Source organism: Xenopus laevis, chromosome 3S (assembly GCF_017654675.1).
Source record: "Xenopus laevis strain J_2021 chromosome 3S, Xenopus_laevis_v10.1, whole genome shotgun sequence".
Taxonomy (NCBI): domain Eukaryota; kingdom Metazoa; phylum Chordata; class Amphibia; order Anura; family Pipidae; genus Xenopus; species Xenopus laevis.
The window spans coordinates 870,562-894,176 of NC_054376.1; the positions used below are offsets into that span (position 1 = coordinate 870,562).

The 23,615-nt window shown below is 45.5% G+C and overlaps 1 protein-coding gene across 6 annotated transcripts in view; it reads right to left on the minus strand.

The window, feature by feature from the left end:
* sox5.S (SRY-box 5 S homeolog) overlaps positions 1–23,615 on the minus strand; it is a 118,721-nt gene that overhangs the window by 61,882 nt on the left and 33,224 nt on the right. For 4 of the 6 annotated variants that reach the window (XM_041587485.1, XM_018254026.2, XM_018254025.2 and 1 more), the window contains 1 exon segment: positions 879–965. In XM_041587485.1, the coding sequence (XP_041443419.1) occupies positions 879–965 (87 nt within the window). 6 annotated transcript variants of the gene reach the window in all.

Genomic DNA, 23,615 nt, shown 5'->3' on the forward strand with positions numbered 1-23,615 from the left:
CCATCTTGCCCTACTGTCTTCATCTTGCCCTACTTTCTCCATCTTGCCCTACTGTCTCCATCTTGTCCGACTGTCTCCATCTTGTCCTACTGTCTCCATCTTGTCCTACTTTCTCCATCTTGTCCTACTGTCTCCATCTTGTCCTACTGTCTCCATCTTGTCCTACTTTCTCCATCTTCTCCTACTTTCTCCATCTTGTCCTACTTTCTCCATCTTGTCCTACTGTCTCCATCTTGTCCTACTGTCTCCTTCTTGCCCTACTGTCTCCATCTTGTCCCACTATCTCCATCTTGTCCTACTGTCTCCATCTTGTCCTACTGTCTCCTTCTCACACTACTGTTTCCATCTTCTCCCACTGTCTCCATCTTGTCCTACTGTCTCCATCTTGCCCTACTGTCTCCATCTTGCCCTACTTTCTCCATCTTGCCCTACTGTCTCCATCTTGTCTGACTGTCTCCATCTTGTCCTACTGTCTCCATCTTGTCCTACTTTCTCCATCTTGTCCTACTGTCTCCATCTTGTCCTACTTTCTCCATCTTGTCCTACTGTCTCCATCTTGTCGTATTGTCTCCATCTTGTCCTACTTTCTCCATCTTCTCCTACTTTCTCCATCTTGTCCTACTGTCTCCATCTTGTCCTACTGTCTCCATCTTGCCCTACTGTCTCCATCTGGTGCTACTTTCTCCATCTTGTCCTACTGTCTCCATCTTGTCCTACTCTCTCCATCATTCCCTACTGTTGTGATACTATCTCCATCTTGCCCGATTGTCTCCATCTTATCCCAGTGTTTGTATAGCAGACAGATTACATGTGGAATGGTGTTGCAATATCGCATGTGAAACAAAATGCAAGGAGGCTGCACTAGGGCTGCACGTTACCTTTTACATCTGCCAGGTTCCCTGATCCCATTGCGAGGAGTTTGTCCTTCCAGTCTTTAGACAAAAGCTTTTCTATGGTGGGAGTTTCTGGGGAAGAGAAGAAGGATCAGGTCAGTATTTAATGCAATGAGTTTTATTAGGTCTATTTTCAGGCTACTCCTGCATTGTTACATTTGATGGACAGTTTCAGCCAATCACAAAGTACTCATCTTATTCCCAATCTGCATTCTAACTACAACTCCCAGCACTAGTTCCCCACTATGAGGGGAAAACCAACCTTACACCAGTCTGCCGTATGTTTCTAGGCTGAAGTTTTGGGGGCCCTGATATGATTTTACTGTTCTTATGCCCCTATAATAGAGCCCCCATTCCTTCCTCTGTGATTATATAAATGTAATCTCCCAGTCCCGCCCCCGTCACGGGGAAATTACACACAAAAAGCACATTTGCGCTACTATTTGCTATTTTGACATTGATTCCTCTGACCCCCGTGTTGGAATGTTTCTTTACATATATATAAGAGTGAATAGAAACGCTATTGAAATGCAGAAGACAATGGAGTGAATGGAACAATGTCATTGTATAGTGGTGTCAGCGGAGGAGACGGACGCACAATTACTTCGCTTTTCAAATCCGTGATTATGACGGCGACATTCACAGTTAAAAACACAGAGAGGGAGAAGTGTCCCGATATGATTCCGCCTGGAAACAATGGGCTGCGTCTCTCATCCGCTTTTAAGAAAGTCGCCGCTGTTATTGCCCCCGCACTTGTGTTTATGTGCGTTGCCAAATTGTTTGCCCATTTCACTACCCCCTGTTGCGACTACCCAGCGCCTGCTTGTTAACTCATCAAAGGAAGCGTCAGCCCTGAAGGACAAGATTATTACAACCTGGTTAATTTCCCCACTGATGAAGAAAAGAGGGAGATAAGAGACTGGAACCATCATTATCCTCCGGGCTGAGAGCCGCCGTCATCTTTCTAAAGGTGCCACTTTGCTGCCATAATGGGGGAGCTTGGCGGCACTTAGTGGCATTTGTCCACATAATACAGAAGCACAAATGTAAATATACACATATAATATATACGTATAATAGTGATACACTTACAGCAACTTCTTACACTTCATTAATATAATAAAGCTGGAAATGATATCCAACATTTACACTGAATCAATTCCACATCCAATCACTTCTTGCCCTGGGAACTCATTATACATTGCTCCTTGTATTCCCTCCTGCCAATCACTGTGATCCCTAACTAGAACATTCAGTAGGACAAGATGGAGACAGTAGGACAAGATGGAGACAGTGGGGCAAGATGGAGACAGTAGGACAAGATGGAGACAGTAGGGCAAGATGGAGACAGTAGGGCAAGATGGAGACAGTAGGGCAAGATGGAGACAGTAGGGCAAGATGGAGACAGTAGGGCAAGATGGAGACAGTAGGACAAGATGGAGACAGTAGGGCAAGATGGAGACAGTAGGACAAGATGGAGACAGTAGGGCAAGATGGAGACAGTAGGGCAAGATGGAGACAGTAGGACAAGATGGAGACAGTAGGACAAGATGGAGACAGTAGGGCAAGATGGAGACAGTAGGGCAAGATGGAGACAGTAGGGCAAGATGGAGACAGTAGGACAAGATGAGACAGTAGGGCAAGATGGAGACAGTAGGACAAGATGGAGACAGTAGGACAAGATGGAGACAGTAGGGCAAGATGGAGACAGTAGGACAAGATGGAGACAGTAGGGCAAGATGGAGACAGTAGGGCAGGACAGTAGGGCAAGATGGAGACAGTAGGACAAGATGGAGACAGTAGGGCAAGATGGAGACAGTAGGACAAGATGGAGACAGTAGGACAAGATGGAGACAGTAGGGCAAGATGGAGACAGTAGGACAAGATGGAGACAGTAGGGCAAGATGGAGACAGTAGGGCAAGATGGAGACAGTAGGGCAAGATGGAGACAGTAGGACAAGATGGAGACAGTAGGGCAAGATGGACACAGTAGGACAAGATGGAGACAGTAGGACAAGATGGAGACAGTAGGACAAGATGGAGACAGTAGGGCAAGATGGAGACAGTAGGGCAAGATGGAGACAGTAGGGCAAGATGGAGACAGTAGGACAAGATGGAGACAGTAGGACAAGATGGAGACAGTAGGACAAGATGGAGACTGTAGGACAAGATGGAGACTGTAGGACAAGATGGAGACAGTAGGACAAGATGGAGACAGTAGGACAAGATGAAGACAGTAGGGCAAGATGGAGACAGTATGTAAAGATGAAGACAGTAGGGCAAGATGGAGACAGTAGGACAAGATGGAGACAGTAGGAAAAGATGGAGACAGTAGGGCAAGATGGAGACAGTAGGATAATTTAGAGGTAGTAGGACAATATGGAGAAAGTAGGACAAGATGGAGACAGTAGGGCAAGATGAAGACTGTAGGTAAAGATGAAGACAGTAGGACAAGATGCAGACAATATGACAAGATGGAGAAAGTGGGGCAAGATTGGAATAATAGAGCAAGATAGAGAGAAGGGCAAAATGGAGACAGTAGGGCAAGATGGAGACAGTATGGTGAGAAGAAGAAAGAACTGAAGGGGGCAGATAAGCTGTTGAACAGAGCAAGTGGGTAGATGTTATTGGCCTGTGTATGGGCAGTTGAAGGCAATAGGTCTGAGTAGTGGGTCTAGAGGGGCTCGTGGAAGAGAAGGGGCTGTAGTTTTAGGATATAAGAGAGAGAAACCTTAATTGACACTCCTTATCCTATAATATATATATATATATTTCATCTGTAATAAGAATTATTGCTTTAAGTGCTGTCTCCCCAGAAGGAGAATGTGGCCGGCGCTTGATTCTTTCTGCCATTGATCCATTGTCCCGTGTGCCCAAGAGGGGGAATTTGTGTAAGTCCAGGGAACAATGGGATGAATCCATTCAGCCCAGCACCCCCCCCCCGTGCCCAACATACCAGCACTTTCACAAATAAAATGTAAGAAAATTGTGGGTTTTTTTTCCCTTTTTCTTTTTTGAAGCCATTGTGGGGGCCGGGGAGAGCAGCGTGTTATTTGCGAGAGGCCTGTCAGTCATTAAAAGCTCCGAGCCCTTCGCATGGCAGGAATGTCGCAACAGAAATCCTTTGTGCGCTGACAATGGGGCTGTGGAACCTTCAGGCGGCAGAATCAAGTCATTTCACTTTTAAGCCTATTGTCAGGCGAGTGGATGATAAAGTCGTTCCCCGCAGCGACACAAAATACACACACACTGCCGAGCGCCTTGTAAAGGAACCGCAACTCTCATGTCGCACTCGCACACTGGCACCAATCAGCTTTCTGTGCCGGGTCGGATCTCTACATCTCCACTATAAAGCACCACAATGGACTTTTAGTTCTGAGCTGTTAAGTGAATGGCCGGTGCCTTCCCGAAACGGGCACAGTCTCCCTCAATGGCACCAACAGGGATGTGATGGGACTGGAAAGGTTCATGCTGCGGGGCGGGGGCGATCGACATTGGGAAATGAAGCTTTTAGTGGGAAATCCAACATATAAATAGGAAGTTCCAAAGCAAGTCGGTTTTTTTTTCATTATTTCCTTTAGAAACGGACTATGCCTTGTCCAAAGAGCTTACAATCTAACTCGTCCGTGTAGTCTAAAGACACATTCCTCTGAAGGACAGAACCTCATTGCAACAGGGTAAAAGTCTGACTCTGGTTCCCTATGAGGACTCTCTGCAGTTTATAGCTGGTGTGACATGTCCCATAGAAAGCAATGAAATCCATTCAGTCATTGGTCCCCTGCAATGTCAAAGTGTCATATGAAGGGTTGTTATGATTAACCCGTTAGGGTGCAGTGCTACGTGCCGGCCAAATATCAGGACATTGTATGTGGCACCCAGGCAGGTGAATAAATGGGGGTAATGGGACGGAGCCAAGTCTACGGCAGAGTTTTCTCTATGGCTGAACAATGAGAGAGGCAGTTTAGGGGGCACTTAGGTCTGCGGGTAGAAGCAATTCTACAACTTCATCATCTTGGCACCACGAGCTGCGGCCAGTGAAGGGTCTGTGTGTCGCCATTGGGGGCAGAGAATGAGACACGGCGAGTGATTGTCGGAGTGAGAGAAGGAGAGGGGGTGGGAAAAGAGAGAGGGGGTGGGTAAGTGTGAGGAGAGAGAGAGACGGCTGAAGGCTGTGAGGGGATGCTGGGAGCTGTAGTTTCTCTATGTTACATGCTGCCAATTCACATGGGGGCCCAGGGCCAAGAAAAGAGTTTTCCCTGAATTTCTTCCAATAAATGAAGCAACCCCCTCCCCCCGTTCCCACCCATATATTTGCCTTGGCTCTGATCAGGGAGTGTTGGGGTTAAATGTTTTCCCACTGCTTGTTCCCAACTTTGCCCAATTTCCTTCTCACTCACATGTTTCCTACCAACAGCACCCGTGCCCCTGCCCACTGCCTAACTACCCCCTCTCTCTCTCTCTCTCTCTTCCTCCTTCTCTCTCTCTCTCTCTCTCTCTCTCTGTCTATCTCTATCCCTCTCTCTCTCTGTCTATCTCTATCCCTCTCTCTCTCTCTCTCTATCCCTCTCTCTCTCTCTTTCTTCCTCTCTTCCTCCTTCTCTCTCTCCTTCTCTCTCTCTCCTTCTCTCTCTCTCTCTCTCTCTCTCTCTCTCTCTCTCTCTTCCTCCTTCTCTCTCTCTCTCTCTCTCTCTCTCTCTCCCTCTCTCTTTCTTCCTCTCTCTGTCTCTGTCTCTCTCTTCCTCCTTTTCTCTCTCTCTCTCTCCCTCTCTCTCTCTCTCTGTCTCTGTCTCTCTCTTCCTCCTTTTCTCTCTGTCTCTCTCTCTCTCTCTCTCTCCCTCTCTCCCTCTCTCTTTCTTCCCCTCTCCCTCTCTCTTTCTTCCTCTCTCTCTCTCTCTCTCTCTCTCTCTCTCTCTCTCTCTCTCTCTCTCTCTCTCTCTCTCTCTCTCTTTCTCTCTGTGCCAACAACATTCTGTGCCCCCCTCTCTCACTCACCCAGCGATTCCTTCATGTGGAACAATGCGACCCGGAAACGCCGGCCAACATTCTGCCATTCACCCCCCCCCCAGGACAAATCAGCTGACATAATCACTGGCACCGGCCCTTTAACTGGAGCAGGGACTCTTATTTGCTTTCATTACACACAGCAAATTCATTTTAGGGCTCACAGCTTGTCCTGTTTTACCAATATATATTGAAATTGCACATTAATTAGGGCCTCATGGGGCCCCTTTTCCTCCTGGATCTGATTCCTCTTTAGTTACCCCCCCGGTCACACAATTTCAATCAATACAAGTCAGAAGGTCTTGTTGCACTACAAGTCCCAGAATCCCCTGCTGCTGCTGTAGTTCAGCCACGGCCGGATCTTCATAGAACCAATCAGTTCTAACACAATGGGGGGGGGAGCTGAACTTAATGGACGGGTGTCTTTTATCAACCTCAGCAGCTCGGGAATCATGTAAATAATAGGAATATAGAGTCATAATATAGGAATATAGGAATATACAGTCATATAGTAATGTAGAGTCATACAGGAATATAGAGTCATATAGGAATATAGAGTCTTATAGAAATATACAGTCTTATAGGAACATAGGAGTCATATAGGAATATACAGTCATATAGGAATATACAGTCATATAGAAATATAGAGTCTTATAGAAATATACAGTCTTATAGGAACATAGGAGTCATATAGGAATATACAGTCATATAGAAATATAGAGTCATATAGAAATATAAGAATATACAGAGTCTCGTGGAAGAGATCACGCGATATATTCCATTAACACCTTTTTCTGGCTGATAATCTGGTTACGGGGGGCCGATGTAATGATAATAAATAGGGAGCAGCTGGCAGTTGCAGGTCAGAAATGAACGTTTCGCATTTGCCAGTTGACAGCTGTCATCTTTAACTCCCCCCATGTGGCCTGGAAAACCCACAACATCCTCAAATGGTTTTTTCTTTCCCCCAAGATCCAACGCAGAGAATGGGAAGGAAAGAAACAATTAAAGGATGATTTAAAAAAAATGGAAGTTTTTTTTAAAAAAAAAAAGAAGAAGCAAACCCCCAAAACAGAGATCGCCCCCCTCAGCGCCAGGCTCAGATCTGCGTTTCCCATGATGACAATTGGGGGGGGGCAGAATCTGTAAAGGGCCCCAAGTCTAAGGGCCCCCCCACTACTAACCACAAATATATCCCCGAATGCAAAACATCCTCATTTGAATATAAAGAGAAAGTAAATCATTCAGGGGCCCCTGTTTTTTCTCTCTACTTATCTGACATTTCGTCCCATTGGTCCCAACAAGTTGTAGAGAAATAAAATCGTTACTGGTATCGGGGGGCGCAAGTTCCGCAGTGTCGGTGGGTTTCCTTCCCCGGAGATTAACACTCGCCGTCCAGTCCCTCCTGTCCCCTGACATTCCTCCAACTTTACATTTACTTCACAATCTGCTTCTCAGCGGCAACTCCACTCAATTGCTGCCCAGAGATGAGAAGGGGGTGTCAGGGGGCGGGGCCACATGGGGGGGGGGCTTCTACCTTCCTAAGTGCTGCCCCCCCTGCAGCTGCAGAACAGCCCATATTATGTTCTTAATTATTGCAGCTTTTTTTAACTCCCTGCGCTGACAGCTGCCTCTCATATCACCCCAACAGGTGCCCCAACAATGGCCTCACAATCCTGACAAGTGAAATGAGCAACAAATGGTTTGACAAGTCACTCACTCACTAACTACACTTACTATTTGTATTTGTCTACTGACCAGCCCCCAGAGCTTACACTTATATTTATATAGAAGGGTGGGAGGTGCCATATTGATTCCCTTAGACAGTACAGTATGAGGGTATAGCTTATTGTGTGCCCAGAACATTCCTTCTCTGTATATTTGTATTTATACATATGGGAGGAGGAGGTGCCATATTGATTCCCTTAGACAGTACAGTACGAGGGTATAGCTTATTGTGTGCCCAGAACATTCCTTCTCTGTATATTTGTATTTATACATATGGGAGGAGGAGGTGCCATATTGATTCCCTTAGACAGTACAGTATGAGGGTATAGCTTATTGTGTGCCCAGAACATTCCTTCTCTGTATATTTGTATTTATACATATGGGAGGAGGAGGTGCCATATTGATTCCCTTAGACAGTACAGTGTGAGGGTATAGCTTATTGTGTGCCCAGAACATTCCTTCTCTGTATATTTGTATTTATACATATGGGAGGAGGAGGTTCCATATTGATTCCCTTAGACAGTACAGTATGAGGGTATAGCTTATTGTGTGCCCAGAACATTCCTTCTCTGTATATTTGTATTTATACATATGGGAGGAGGAGGTGCCATATTGATTCCCATAGACAGTACAGTATGAGGGTATAGCTTATTGTGTGCCCAGAACATTCCTTCTCTGTATATTTGTATTTATACATATGGGAGGAGGAGGTGCCATATTGATTCCCTTAGACAGTACAGTACGAGGGTATAGCTTATTGTGTGCCCAGAACATTCCTTCTCTGTATATTTGTATTTATACATATGGGAGGAGGGAGGTGCCATATAGACAGGACAGTATGGGGGGGGGGGTATATATGCAGGTAGAGAACACCCCGGGGCAAATATCAGGAGTCTGACAATAGATTTACAGCCCAGTGTCAGTTACAGACTCAGTAGCTGAGAATAAAGAAGTCGTTACATTTTGGGGAAATAAAGGTCCCAGTGTGATTAGTGGAGAAGAAAGAAGCAGCAGCTCCCGGTCACTATTGAGTCACAGCCGGAGAATGAGAAAAAGCTTGAGGGCTGCACTGCTGGTTGTGACTGTAAGGAAGAGACTGAATATTTAGCTCCAGATATAGGACTGTGTAGGGGGATCTCTCATTGGCTGTAAGATGTGCTCTGCAGTGTGGGGGGAAGAGCTTATACTTTAGGACAAGAGACTTGTCAATCTTGGGGTAATAAGATCTATAGCCCCCCCCCCCCCCATTACACACTCAGACTTTAATATTAATTAGAAAAACCAAGTTTCTGAGAAACATAAAACAATAAAGTAACAGCAGCTAAAGACCCCCGGGCATTGGGCTAAACTGAGACGTCAGGTCAACCCCCCCCAGTTGTCATGAACTGCCCCCCCCCCCCGTCCCAGGGGATCCAATATCACTGACACTCGTTACTGAAACATCCAAATTGTTTTGCACATGTTAAAGGGAACATGAAGCCAAAAGTTACAGCAGCTCCAGACTTCCATTTGTATTGTTGCCCCCCAATATATATGGAGCCCCCCCAAAAGCACTGGAAACAACTGGACTTTATTCTTTATTAATTTCATGATTTGCTTTTCTCTTCTGACTGTAAAAGTGGAAATGCATTGGGGTTGCTATGGTCAGTGACCCTGGCAACCAGAAAGTAGGTAAAGTGGGAGATTTTGCTTTATTATCATTCGTTATATCTTTCTCTTTAGACCCTTCACTATACGTTACCCCCCATCCAGGCGGAGAGGAAACTGGCCCCTGCACCCCCACAGTTACAGGGGCCCCATTAGGATATTAAATAATTACTTATAGTGATATAAAGTGTATAAAAGCATGACGGGGGGTGTAATATTTGTGTTTCAGTCTCACATGTATCCAATATTGGGGTTACGATTATGGTCTCCCCCCGATATTTATGTCCCTCAACTTTAATTGTGCGGCTTCATTTTCTGTCTCATTAGAGGCAAAGCTTTCACTCATTTGTCTGTTTAAAGGGGGAGCTTCACCTTTAAATCAATTTTTAGACTGTTTTAGAATGGCCATAACTTTTCAATTGCTCTTAATTATTTGCCTTCTTCTTCTGACTCTTTCCAGCTTTCAAATGGGGGTCACTGACCCCATCTAAAAAACAAATGCTCTGTAAGGCTACAAATGTATTGTTATTGTTACTTTTATTGCTCATCTTTCTATTCAGGCCTCTCCTATTTATATTCCAGTCTCTTCCTCAAATCAGTGCATGGTTGCTAGGGGAATGAGGTTCCTAGCAACCTGACGGCTGAAATTACAAACTGGAGAGCTGCTGAATAAAAAGCTAAATAAGTCAAAAACCACAAATACTAATAAATGAAGACCAATTGCAAATTGTCTCAGAATATCCCTCTGTACATCACACTAAACACGCTTTGTGACACTGTTGCTCTGATCCTCGTTGTACATGTAGAATTCCTGCCGTAAAGCAAGACAGAGACAGAGATGTACTTGTTGTCTATTATTATATAATGTCTGAGGTTTTGTCACAATTCAGGGATGAGCAGCATCACTACAACTCCCAGCACCTTTTAGGGTCAGGTGCAATGAGAGCCTGCTGGGAGTGGCAGGTAAAGTGGATCAGCTGCACTCTAATGTGTAATTCATGAGGAGCCGTGTCATGAAACTGTCAGGCTACAGTGGGATCCCCAGAGATTGTGGGGGGCAGAGGGTCCCTGCTGAACAGACCGGGCCCATTACATTCATACTGAACAGGTCAGTGTTATAGTTACGTGTAAAGGAAATTATCACATTGTATCACTGTGACATTGTAACATTGTGACATTGTATCATTGTGACATTGTATCACTGAGATACAACTTGTAACTTGTCATTCTAACTCTCTCATGAATATGAAGGTGCTCTGATTGGTTACAAATTGGTCTGGAAATGTTCTGATGCTCTTATTCGCTGGGAGTTATGCTCTGCAAAGGTTTTAATGTTCTGATTGGTTACAGGTTGGTCTTACTCTGAGAAGGTTCGGATAGATAGATAGATAGATAGATAGATAGATAGATAGATAGATAGATAGATAGATAGATAGATAGATAGATAGATAATTGATAGATACATAATAGATAGATAGATAGATAGATAATTGATAGATACATAATAGATAGAGAGATAGAGATGATGGATGAATAGACAGACAGACAGATGCAGATGAGATATTCCCTGACTGTAGCTTTAGAATCCATATCAAGTGGTTCAGTTGTGTTTGTGTGTATGTAAGTATCTATGTGTGTCTATGTCTATCTATGTGTGTGTATCTATGTGTATCTATGTATGTGTGTATGTATGTGTGTATGTGTGTGTATCTATGTGTGTGTGTATCTATGTGTATCTATGTATGTGTGTATGTGTGTGTATCTATGTGTGTGTATCTATGTGTGTGTATCTATGTGTGTGTGTATCTATGTGTATCTATGTATGTGTGTATGTGTGTGTATCTATGTGTGTGTATCTATGTGTGTGTATCTATGTGTGTGTGTATCTATGTGTATCTATGTATGTGTGTATGTGTGTGTATCTATGTGTGTGTATCTATGTGTATCTATGTATGTGTGTATGTGTGTGTATCTATGTGTGTGTATCTATGTGTGTGTATCTATGTGTGTGTGTATCTATGTGTATCTATGTGTGTGTGTATGTGTGTATGTGTGTGTATCTATGTGTGTGTATCTATGTGTGTGTATCTATGTGTGTGTGTTGGGGGGGTTGGATGCGACTCTGACTATTTTTAGTTGGGTTTCAGACATAAACAAAATCACTGACTGTTTTTCCTTCTGTTTTTATCTCTTGCCCAGAGTTTTTTTTTTTTTTTACTAAATTGGACGGTAGAAAAGTAAAGAAGTAAATAAATAACAGGAACCCGCTGGGTTTGGCTCTGGGCTCTCAATGCTGAGGAACTGGGGAGTCGGCCGAGTGAACTATTTGTGCTCCTTTAGTCTGGGCCCGAATGTCCGGCATCTCTTTAACTACAGCCCCTCCCCCCCTCTGACTGTCAGTCGCCACTGGGACCCAATGAGCCCCGAATCCCACCAACCCAACACACACGGGGCACATTCATGTCTTCAAAGAGTGTCCCCCTTAATGAGTCGGGGGGTCTTCCTTACATTGGGGAGTGGGAAACTGAAGCAGAATATTGTCACACACATTGTATAGTGATTATAGGGGGGCTTAGACCTGTGCTACGTGTCACTGATACCCCCCTGTGCCTGAAATAAACCTCAACTTAATGTCCTGTATTTGTGTATATATATATATATATATGTAAGTATTTGTATTTGTATGTGTGTATGTACTGTATGTATTTGTATGTATATGTACTGTGTGTGTATATATGTGTATTTGTGTATATGTACTGTATATATGTATTTGTATGTGTATATATATATATGTGTGTGTAAGTATATGTACTGTGTGTGTATATATATGTATGTCAGTGTGTAACTGTATTGTAGCCAGGGACCAGCAACCCTCTCATCACTATTGGTGCATTTAATATGGGGGGTTGTTATTTCTCTCTCATTTACAATTCTATAGGATTATTTGGGGTGTTGGGGAGAATTCTGCTACAATTACATTGGCCAGTTTGGCCCTATCACTGCACAGAACCTGGGGCCCCTATCTTCCTGGCTCAGGGCCCCACAGAATCTCTCCTCCCCTTTAACCAGTCCTTTCCTGCCCCAATCCCATGTCCTGCACTGCTGCTCCTGACTACCTGCATTCATTTCCCTTGCACATTCTGAAATTCAGAAAGTTGCCACGGGAGAAACGCAGAACACGCAAAGCATTGTGGGAAATGGAGTCTTGACTGGAGGAGCTGACTACATTGATTTGATGGTGTGTGTAGTCAGGACCAGCAGTGCTTCCAGTAGCGATCGCATTCTCCCATCCCTAATTAACAGGAGGAGGGAAATTGCTGAGAATGACATTTCCTATTTGGGTTTTACTCCCCCATTCAAATAAACAAAGCGGCAATTCCACTGATCCTTCAAGAAAATACCCAGAAATCACATTAACGACATTCACCAAATTGACGTTTATTTGTTACCGTGCCCCAAAAACCAATCCTTTTTACATGTTTTCTTTAAAAAAATCAAACTGAACTTATTTCTCCCGAATTAACATTTAATAACCACCCTCTCAGTTTTTATGTGAATTTAATTTTTATCCGAATAACAAAATGTAATTCTCTGCACCTCTTAGTTCTGACTGTTGAAACAATGTAGCAGAAAGGGACGGCTCTGTAGGAAGTGACATGTGTAACATTGTTTCACTGCTATAAATATACACAAAGTGTTACTTTATTCTGTGTAGTCAGAACCCAATAGGGCTGGAACCCAATGGAAAATAATACTGTTTCCTCTGCTCTGAATATTCTGAGAACAATACAAGGGGCCCCTGTTCTGCAGAGCTGACAATCAATGGCTCGGGACTCTGGCTAATTTAACAGCGTGTTTATTTAAAGCTGCGGCGCCCCCTTAAAGAGCTGCTGAATTGAAGGAACTGAACATGAGGTCATTGACTGCATGGGGGGTGGGAATATATTTATTTTTGCTAAACAGACCCCCCCTCTCACATTATCCCCCCCCCCGCCCTTTATTTCCCAGACTCCCCGGCTGCTGCTGGATAAGAGCACAAAGTCCATGTATTTGTGTCGCTGGGAGACTGGAGGGGAGAGCAGGGGGTCGGCTGATGTGTAACAAAGAGACAGTGTCAGACCCAGACATGGAGAGAAGGAAAAGCTCTCACTCACTACTCTCACTCACTTACTACACTCACTCACTAGACTCACTCACTTACTACACTTACTACACTCATATACTACACTCACATACTACACTCACTCACTACACTCACTATACTAACATACTAATACTACACTCACTACACTCACTCACTACTGTCACTACACTCACATACTACACTCAGTCACTACACTCACTCACCTCACTACACTCACTACTGTCACTACACTCACTATACTCACATACTAATACTACACTCTCTCACTACACTCACTCACTACTGTCACTACACTCACATACTAATACTACACTCACTCACTACACTCACTCACTAAACTTACTACACTCACACTCACTCCACTTACTCCATTCACTCACTCCACTCACTCAGTACACTCAGTAACCTCACTCACAGCCAACAGCTTCCCTTGTTCCAGGCCAGGGGTCTGGGATTAAACAACCAATTATCCCACCTCTCAGTCACTTTATCCAATGTTTGTAAACTCTTATTATGGGCCAGTGTACCCCCCCCCCATGTGCTCTCATTTCATTACTGGGGACACTTCTGGGGTACGGCACAAAGGGACCCCCAGGGTCAAGGTGGGGGTGTAGAAAAAAAACGAAAAGCGGAAATGATTCTGCAAGACAATTATTAGTTCTGTTCAGTGTGAGGAATATGGAACCCACAGACCAACATGGGGGTAACTGGGACTCAACTGTACCCAGAGTTAATGAGATCTTATATATATAATACACAAAAGCCATGAATATCCTGTAAATTATATCCTTATAAACGGTTAGTTCTGATGTCATCAGTTATAAACGGTGAGTTCTGATGTCATTTCTGTCACATGACCAACTAAAATTTGTGTATTATAATAAATAAAGTACCCCCAGTTGTAAAATATGAGGATATTAGAAGTTACCTCGGAGTTAAATGACCTGTATAAAAACACTCGGCCTTCAGTCTCATCCTTTTATATGGTCATGAAACTCCTCTGTGACTTATAATATCTATTTTACAAGAGGGGCTACTTTATTCAATATATTTATATAATACACAAAAGCCATGAATATCTTGTAAATTATATCCTTATAAACGGTGAGTTCTGATGTCATCAGTTATAAACGGTGAGTAGTGATGTCATTTCTGTCACATGACTCACTGAAATTTGTGTATTATAATTAATAAAGTACCCCCAGTTGGAAAATATGAGGATATTAGAAGTCACCTCGGAGTTCCATGGCCTTTGGCCTCGTGTTTTTATATGGTCATGAAACTCCTCTGTAACTTATAATATCCTTATATTTTACAAGAGGGGGTACTTTATTCGCTATATATATATATATATATATATTATACTCCCTCCCAACTTGGGATAACTCAGGCCTGTTGCACCCAGAGCTAAATGGTTACCCTATATACATTATAAACTCTTTATTCCGACAGGATGAAATAATATTGCCCCCCCCCACTCAGTAGAAAAGACCATTATTTCCCTACGTGATCCTTATTCTACATTAACTGTCGGCTGCACTGGGAAGTGGCAAATTGTCACCTGTCAATCACTCACCGACTCCTGCCCCCCCATCTACATCTGCACATTAATTACACAGCTTGATTAACCCTTTCACTCCACCCCCCACCTGACACCACAGTGGAAATGGCTCCGCGTATTCATTCCCTTTAGTACAATGATCAGTAGACTGGTCTGTAGGCAGGAGTCAATGGGAAATGTTATAGGGAGCTCCGGATGGGGGGTACGGGGTGGGGTGCAGAAGAGCGGCAGGAATAGTCACAATATGGAGACTGGACAAACTGCAGCACAATAATGGCAATAAGGAAAGTTACACCCCAAAAGAAGTGAGAGGTAATATGGCAAATACCGGGTGTAATGGTGGAAATTGGGAAAGGGTGACAGTAGGACAAGATGGAGACAGTAGGACAAGATGGAGACAGTAGAGCAAGATGGAGACAGTAGGACAAGATGGAGACAGTAGAGCAAGATGGAGACAGTAGGACAAGATGGAGACAGTAAGACAAGATGGAGACAGTAGGACAAGATGGAGACAGTAGGGCAAGATGGAGACAGTAGGATAAAATGGAGACAGTAGGACAAGATGGAGACAGTAGGATAAAATGGAGACAGTAGGACAAGATGGAGACAGTAGGGCAAGATGGAGACAGTAGGATAAAATGGAGACAGTAGGACAAGATGGAGACAGTAGGATAAAATGGAGACAGTAGGACAAGATGGAGACAGTAGGGCAAGATGGAGACAGTAGGATAAAATGGAGACAGTAGGACAAGATGGAGACAGTAGAGCAAGATGGAGACAGTAGGGCAAGATGGAGACAGTAGGACAAGATGGAGACAGTAAGACAAGATGGAGACAGTAGGATAAAATGGAGACAGTAGGACAAGATGGAGACAGTAGGGCAAGATGGAGACAGTAGGACAAGATGGAGACAGTAGAACAAGATGGAGACAGTAAGACAAGATGGAGACAGTAGGATAAAATGGAGACAGTAGGACAAGATGGAGACAGTAGGGCAAGATGGAGACAGTAGAACAAGATGAGACAGTAGGGCAAGATGGAGACAGTAGGACAAGATGGAGATAGTAGGACAAGATGGAGACAGTAGGGCAAGATGGAGACAGTAGGACAAGATGGAGACAGTAGGACAAGATGGAGACAGTAGGATAAAATGGAGACAGTAGGACAAGATGGAGACAGTAGGGCAAGATGGAGACAGTAGGACAAGATGGAGACAGTAGGGCAAGATGGAGACAGTAGGACAAGATGGAGACAGTAGGGCAAGAGGGAGACAGTAGGGCAAGATGGAGACAGTAGGGCAAGATGGAGACAGTAAGACAAGATGGAGACAGTAAGACAAGATAGAGACAGTAGGAAATATAAAGAGAGTGGGGCAGGAATGGAATAAATGACACTTGTATCAGACTGTTGCCCTAGGTGGGTGGGTTGTGAGAGCTGATCTTGCCCCTGGGGTATCATTGCACCTAATTAACTCGTGGACTAAATTCACTACTAAAGGGAAAGTGTTTTTATTTGCAGGAAGAGGAAGAGTCAGTAGAAGAGAAAAGGTCCGTTATTCTTATATTTGAGACAATAATGTTGTGTGGGGGGGTACGAGGTGGGGAGGGGGTAATTGTGGGTGACTCACGGTGAGTTTCTAGGAAATGAACCCCCTCTGTAATATAAAAGTCCCTGTAACAATTCTGCAGGAAAGGTTATTTGTATCCCTTTCTGACCGATTCCCCCCAACCCCCGGCTGAACGTCGCTTTATCCATATTGTTCCCAAGTGGCAGATTTGGGCCTTTTGGGGCGGGACGGATGTGGCCCCAATCTGCTCTGCTATTTCTGGACTTGTTATTCCTGAACAAACCATTATCGGCTCATGTCGTGTCCCTTCTGGGATTAATGTTTATCTTTAATCTCTGTCCTGTCCAACTGTCAGTCTCAAAGCCTCCTCCTGCCTTATAATCTGCCTGTAATGCTACTTGTGTTCCGGAGTCATACCTGGGGGTGCAGCACGACAAAAGGGCAATTTGCTCATCGCATCGAAAGTCACCTGCTGCCCCATGAACTGACTTTTGCTACATTGTTTCAGGAGTCACAATAAACGCTGCTCGCGTCGCTTACGTTAATTTCAAAGCGACTTTCCTGATTCGTTGATATAAATGTGCAGGAAACGAAGCTCTTTGGGCAGAAAAGACTTTTATTATAGAGAAGAACCTAATGGAGGGGAGATGCCCCTAATAGACACAAATCCTTCCCCTGCAATTCCCACTCGGATGTTTTCTTACATCCTGGAAATGTTTTCTTTCAAAATAATTCCCGCAGTTTCTTGGGAAAATAATATTCTTTGCAAAAGGCCGGCGGACCCCCCAACTGCCAAGTCATTATTAGACGGAGGGAGAAACCAAAGCCACCGCACATGAGTCTACTAAATGCCAACTGGGCACAAAGGGTTAAGTAGATTAAGTCAATTATCAATATAAAAAAACTTGCTATGAACTGGCCTATTGAGTGTAGGAAATGGGACCCCCACACAGCAGTCTGATGATAAAGTTGGCTAAAAGCACCTGCAGTTCCTCGTCGTGAATAAAATGCCAATCGGCCCACAGCTGTGCCCCCCGAAACGCATTAACTCCCAGCGAGAGTGGGCACAGGAGCTTCAGTTTCATCTCACGTTTAATTCATCAGCAAACAATAAGGAAATTTCTATCCAAAGATCCGACAATCTCGGCTCCTTCTGTACAACCCCCCCCGGCGCGACTCTGAGGTACGGGCGAATGGTGCCAGCGCAACGCTTGCCAACCGGCGAGGAACACAACCGAAAATGACTGACAGCTGGAGCCGACAGTTGTTTTAGCAGCTGAGCTGACACGATTAATTCACATGCACTGAAATCAAAAGCCGCCAACACCTGTTTAGTCTTGCGGGGCCAGCGGACAAGGCCAGCGCTTATTGCGTCTCTAGTTCTTCTACCGGCGCTGGCAGCAGCAATGCAACCAATTCCTTATGTACTAAACTCTACCCCTAAATACCCCAGGCCTGAGTATATGTGGCCTAATGTGTATAGTAAGGCAAGATGGTGTCAGGGGAAGGGGCTGGAAAGGTGGGACATCACTGCAGTAAAGTGAGATGGTTTTACACTTTACAACCCCAGTGCATCCTGGGAGATCTACTGTATAAACAGCTGGGCAGCTCCAAGACTGGATTAATGAGGGCCAAATTTGAGGTGTCTTTAAGGGGCCCCAGCTTGGAGAGGAGGTAGTTACTTCTACGTGGACTTCTATGAAGCGCCCCCAATTCTTGCACCATGTTGTTGACCCCGAGCCCCCCCACTAGTTGAAGCCGAGTGAATATCAAAGGGGCCGATTCCTCTCGATGGCGCAGCGGCTGCCGATTCTCTTGGGCTAATTAACGAATTCTCTTTGAGCTCCCAAAGTCTCCTCTTCCCTTTCATCGCCCCCTCCAGCCTTCAAGTCACATATTGGAGAGCTCAGAACTTGTTTATCCGCATGTAAAAACTCAGAGCCCCCCGCCCTTCTCTCCACAAGCTCATTTACTCAACAGACGAGGGGGGGACAATAAAGGGAAAATAAGATAATAAGGAAAGTGAGATAAAAAGTCCTGAATGCTACGATTGTAACTGAGATTCAGCTGCCGATCCTCCAGCTGGGCTAATAATTGCTCTCCTCTCACGGGTCCTTATAGGGGACACCGTCATGGAAACAATATGGAGACCATCAGCCAAGATCAAGACCACAGGTCAACATGACAATGGTAGGGAAAGATGGAGACAGTAGGACAAGATGGAGACAGAAGGGCAAGATGGAGACAGTAGGGAAAGATGGAGACAGTAGGACAAGATGGAGACAGAAGGACAAGATGGAGACAGTAGGACAAGATGGAGACAGTAGGACAAGATGGAGACAGTAGGACAAGATGGAGACAGTAGGACAAGATGGAGACAGAAGGGCAAGATGGAGACAGTAGGGAAAGATGGAGACAGTAGGACAAGATGGAGACAGTAGGGAAAGATGGAGACAGTAGGGCAAGATGGAGACAGAAGGGCAAGATGGAGACAGTAGGACAAGATGGAGACAGTAGGACAAGATGGAGACAGTAGGTACAAGATGGAGACAGTAGGACAAGATGGAGACAGTAGGACAAGATGGAGACGGTAGGGCAAGATGGAGACAGTAGGTACAAGATGGAGACCGTAGGGCAAGATGGAGACAGTAGGTACAAGATGAAGAGAGTAGGGCAAGATGGAGGCAGTAGGACAAGATGGACACAGTAGGGCAAGATGGAGTCAGTAGGGCAAGATGGAGACGGTAGGGCAAGATGGAGACAGTAGGTACAAGATGAAGAGAGTAGGGCAAGGTGGAGACAAGAGGAAGCCCACCAATCTGACTCATTGGAACATTCCAAGTTGAAGGGACCAGCACATTCTGTTGCAAATGAACAAGAAGCTGATTTATCCGGCCAGAAGCCTCTCACACTAATGAATGCCATTGTCACCAGGTATCTATTGTTATGGGCACAGTTGGCATTGCACTGGTTCTCTCTCCCCTCGTTAATTAAAAGAGATTTCCATCTCCATGTCTCTAATTAAATTCCCACTCTGACATGTCCCCTCTCTGTCCCCAGCGAGAATCATGGGAAGGAGACAAGGAGATTCCACAGTGGTGCCAAATGGGGCAAAAGGGTCAGTTTTGGTGGGGAATTATATCTGCAGTTGGGCAGTCACATATAGTGGTACTGAGAGTATTATTATAGGAACATTGCTCTTAAAGGCACACTACCCTCTAATAATTACACACTGTTTTCAGATTGACTTAGATTGTAAGCTCCTCTGGCACAGGAACCAATTGAAGTTCAGTATGATCTATGTCAAGTTATTATGTCTAAAATTCATAAAGTACCAGGAAATACACTCCCCCGTGCAAAGGAAGTAGAGACAGTCACACAAGTACCAGGAAATACACTCCCCCGTGCAAAGGAAGTAGAGACAGTCACATGAGTACCAGGAAATACACTCCCCTGTGCAAAGGAAGTAGAGACAGTCACACGAGTACCAGGAAATACACTCCCCTGTGCAAAGGAAGTAGAGACAGTCACACGAGTACCAGGAAATACACTCCCCTGTGCAAAGGAAGTAGAGACAGTCACTCGAGTACCAGGAAATACACTCCCCCGTGCAAAGGAAGTAGAGACAGTCACACGAGTACCAGGAAATACACTCCCCCGTGCAAAGGAAGTAGAGACAGTCACACGGGTACCAGGAAATACACTCCCCCGTGCAAAGGAAGTAGAGACAATCACACGAGTACCAGGAAATACACTCCCCCGTGCAAAGGAAGTAGAGACAGTCACACGAGTACCAGGAAATACACTCCCCCGTGCAAAGGAAGCAGAGACAGTCACACGAGTACCATGAAATACCCTCCCCCGTGCAAAGGAAGTAGAGACAGTCACAGGAGTACCAGGAAATACACTCCCCTGTGCAAAGGAAGTAGAGACAGTCACACGAGTACCAGGAAATACACTGATAGTAGGGGGTTTCTGTCCTATTGTGGGAGATCGTTCCTTGCGGAAAACAAGACGCCCCACTTTTCGGCTCCGCTCGTCCCCACAAATTTTGAGGAGATAATTACTAACAATTCCTGAAGAATGGATCACGCACTACTAATTTCTACAACAAACAAATTACTCCCAAATGGTTAAAGTTCTTGTCTCCCACGCACCCAACCAACCAGCAGCCGTCTGTCTGAGAGGCCCCTATACTCAGCGCTTTGTATCAGGGGATGCTGGGATTTGTAGTAGGCTGAAGCACAGGATCAGAGATCTCTGTTCCTTATTGACTGGGTTTGAAACTTGCACAGGACAACTCCCTGCACAGTACAACTCCCTGCACAGGACAACTCCCTGCACAGTATAGCACTTGTGTATTGGCCCGGGCAATTAGATTGTGAGCTCCATTGGGAATTGAATGTAATGGCGCTATAAGCAGAATAATAATATTACTTTGCCTTTAAATACCAACCACAAGAAACGTGTGTCCCTTTAAGGCTTTGGTAAAGGATTGTGTGTGTGACAGTGGGTCTGACTGCCGCATTCTCTCTGTCATGTGCCGTGAGCACAATAGCCAAGAGCAGGGCTTTATGGTCCCAACAAGTCGTTACAGGCTGCGGCGGCGCTGAAATCTGATTACGTTGGAACAAAAAGGAAAAGTTGAAACCATTATTGGACTATTTATTTATTCAGGTGCCGTGGGGCCACAAGCCAACAGTCCCACCCCACTGGCAATGGGCGGAGCCAGGGTATATTTTTGGTGCCTGTTTTCTTATCCGATGGATCTTTTTTCACGTTCTTAAATGACATTTAAAGGGATTTGTGGTCCAGTAAATTCCCATGTCCCCCATCCTCTCACCTGCAGACAGGGGGCGCTCTTCTGTTGTATCACCTTTAGGGGCTGGGGGTAGGGGATTGGCTCAGAAAGTAGATTTGGGGTTTGGGTGCTCATTGGGGAATCGAGGGTTTGACTAGGAAATTGTGCAAATTGAATTAAATGGGGTCAGTTGTGGCCTCGGGCAATGGGTGCAGCAGTAGAAATGGGGGGTTCATGGGGTGCAGGTGTGTAGCATCATGTGAGGGTGCAACTAAGGGATCCTGAGAAACAAGAGCAACTCAAGGCAGGGGGTCCCCATGTGCCCAGGCAAACCCCATAAAGAGAACATTTGGGCAGAACCAAAGAATCAGTGAAGCTCAGTGAGAGGCTGCCGGATGATTAAGGGTTAAGCACTGCGCCAACCAATCCCCTTCCAGGGTTCAGAACAAACACACGGAGCCCCTTAAAAGGGAAATTTGGGCTCTTTGTCTTTGATGGGACCGGCGGCCTCTTTCCCTTTCTTCCCTGTTCCTCCCGCTGAGACAAAAAGAATCGGCCGAATTCCTCTGGGGGGACGCGCCACTAAACAAGGTCCGGAGGGGCCCAGCTCTCGGCATTTATTAGAGGGGGGCTCACAGTAAACAGACCCACTTCGCAAAGAAGCCGCATGTGAACTCTTTATTGAACCCCAGATTTGTTCTGTTACGTTATTGCCCCCACAGAGGCCCGGGGGTAGTTATTTATAAACCAATGTTTAATCACTTGCCCCAGCAAAGGGCAGAATGTGGGTCTGACGCAGCCCCATGTTTGGGATAGACCCCCCCCCCCCCCGGAATCTCGTGTGCATACGGGGGGCTTATTTCCATGGCCCACATTGCTTCCTGCCCAGTGATGTCATCCTACGACTGTGTCCCAATGACATCATCGCATCGCATCACATTACCAATGACTCCACTATGTTCTTAAACTAAAGCCTAAAAACACATGCGGCCAAAAGACAACATGCAGCATTTCTAGTCGCATTTCTAGTCGCATTTCTAGTCGCATTTCTAGCCGCATTGTTACTCTTAGTTCTCTTGTAAGGGAAGAATGAAGGGAGTTGCCCCTGGCCCCCTATTGTAAGGCTACAAGTGCGCAGTTAGGGGGGGGGGGAAGGAGGATCGTGTTGTGACTTATCAGTTCACATAATCCCCAGGAATTTCCATTTAACCCCAAACTTTAAACAATGTGCCGGAATCCTGAACCTCGACGAGTAACAGGTGAAGACAAAGGTGCGGCGGGGGCGCTGGGGACAAAAGGGGGGGCACAAAGGTTCAAGAGAATCGCCGTCACCCAGGCAGAACCGACACACAATGGCCATTGTCCAGGAATAGAACTCGGTCAACAGAGCGAACAAAAGGGCCGATGAAAGGGATATTTACTCGCACTCGCTCTCACACACCCACTTTGTATTGTCCCACTCAGCAGCCAATGGGGAGAGGGGCGCAGGGTGGGGAGTGCGGGAACAATGGCCCCTCAGACACTGGAGTGTAAGGAAGGAATTCGGCAAATAGTGCAACAATGGGCCCGGCGTGCTCGTACAGGAGGCACCTTTCAGCACTCCAGATGTTGCACAACTCCCCGTCCAACTCCCTGACACCTGCCATTTCTACTTCCCAAACATTAACCCTGCGGCCCAGTTTTGCTTCTGTGCCAAATAGGCCTGAGCCCAATACTTTTTCTCTTTAGTGCCCAGACAGTTCTGGGGTCTCTTTGCCCCATCATCATCATCATCGTCATTTTGCCCCTAAACCCCCGACACTTGCAGCTCCAGTGCCGAACATGTGGTACAATCAAGTGCCAAGTGCCCTGTTTTTGCCAATTCTTTGCCGCTATTAATGGCTCCTCTTGGCATGACAGTTGGGTGAGGGTGCGGGGAGTCTCGTTTGTTGGGTGCAGGTGGCAGGGAAAGTTCTGGAGTGGGTTCTTGCACCCCCAGTGCCCTCTCCATGCACAGATTTAATTCAGCCGAGTGGCACTAGAACAAACCCGAGCCACTTGAGTTAATCACAGGCCGGAGCATCAGAATTCAATTTAATAATCAGCCTCACGGATGGACCCCGGGGCCCACACTGGAGTCTAATGAAGCTCAAAGATACAGGTTAAACCGTGGCCCTTGATTGGCTGCTTATTATTCACTGAGGGGCCACCGGAACAGGTGGTGGACTCTTGACTTGTGCTGAGGAAGCTCTTCATTAGCTGCAGAAGCCACACTCCCAGCATGCCTAGCACCA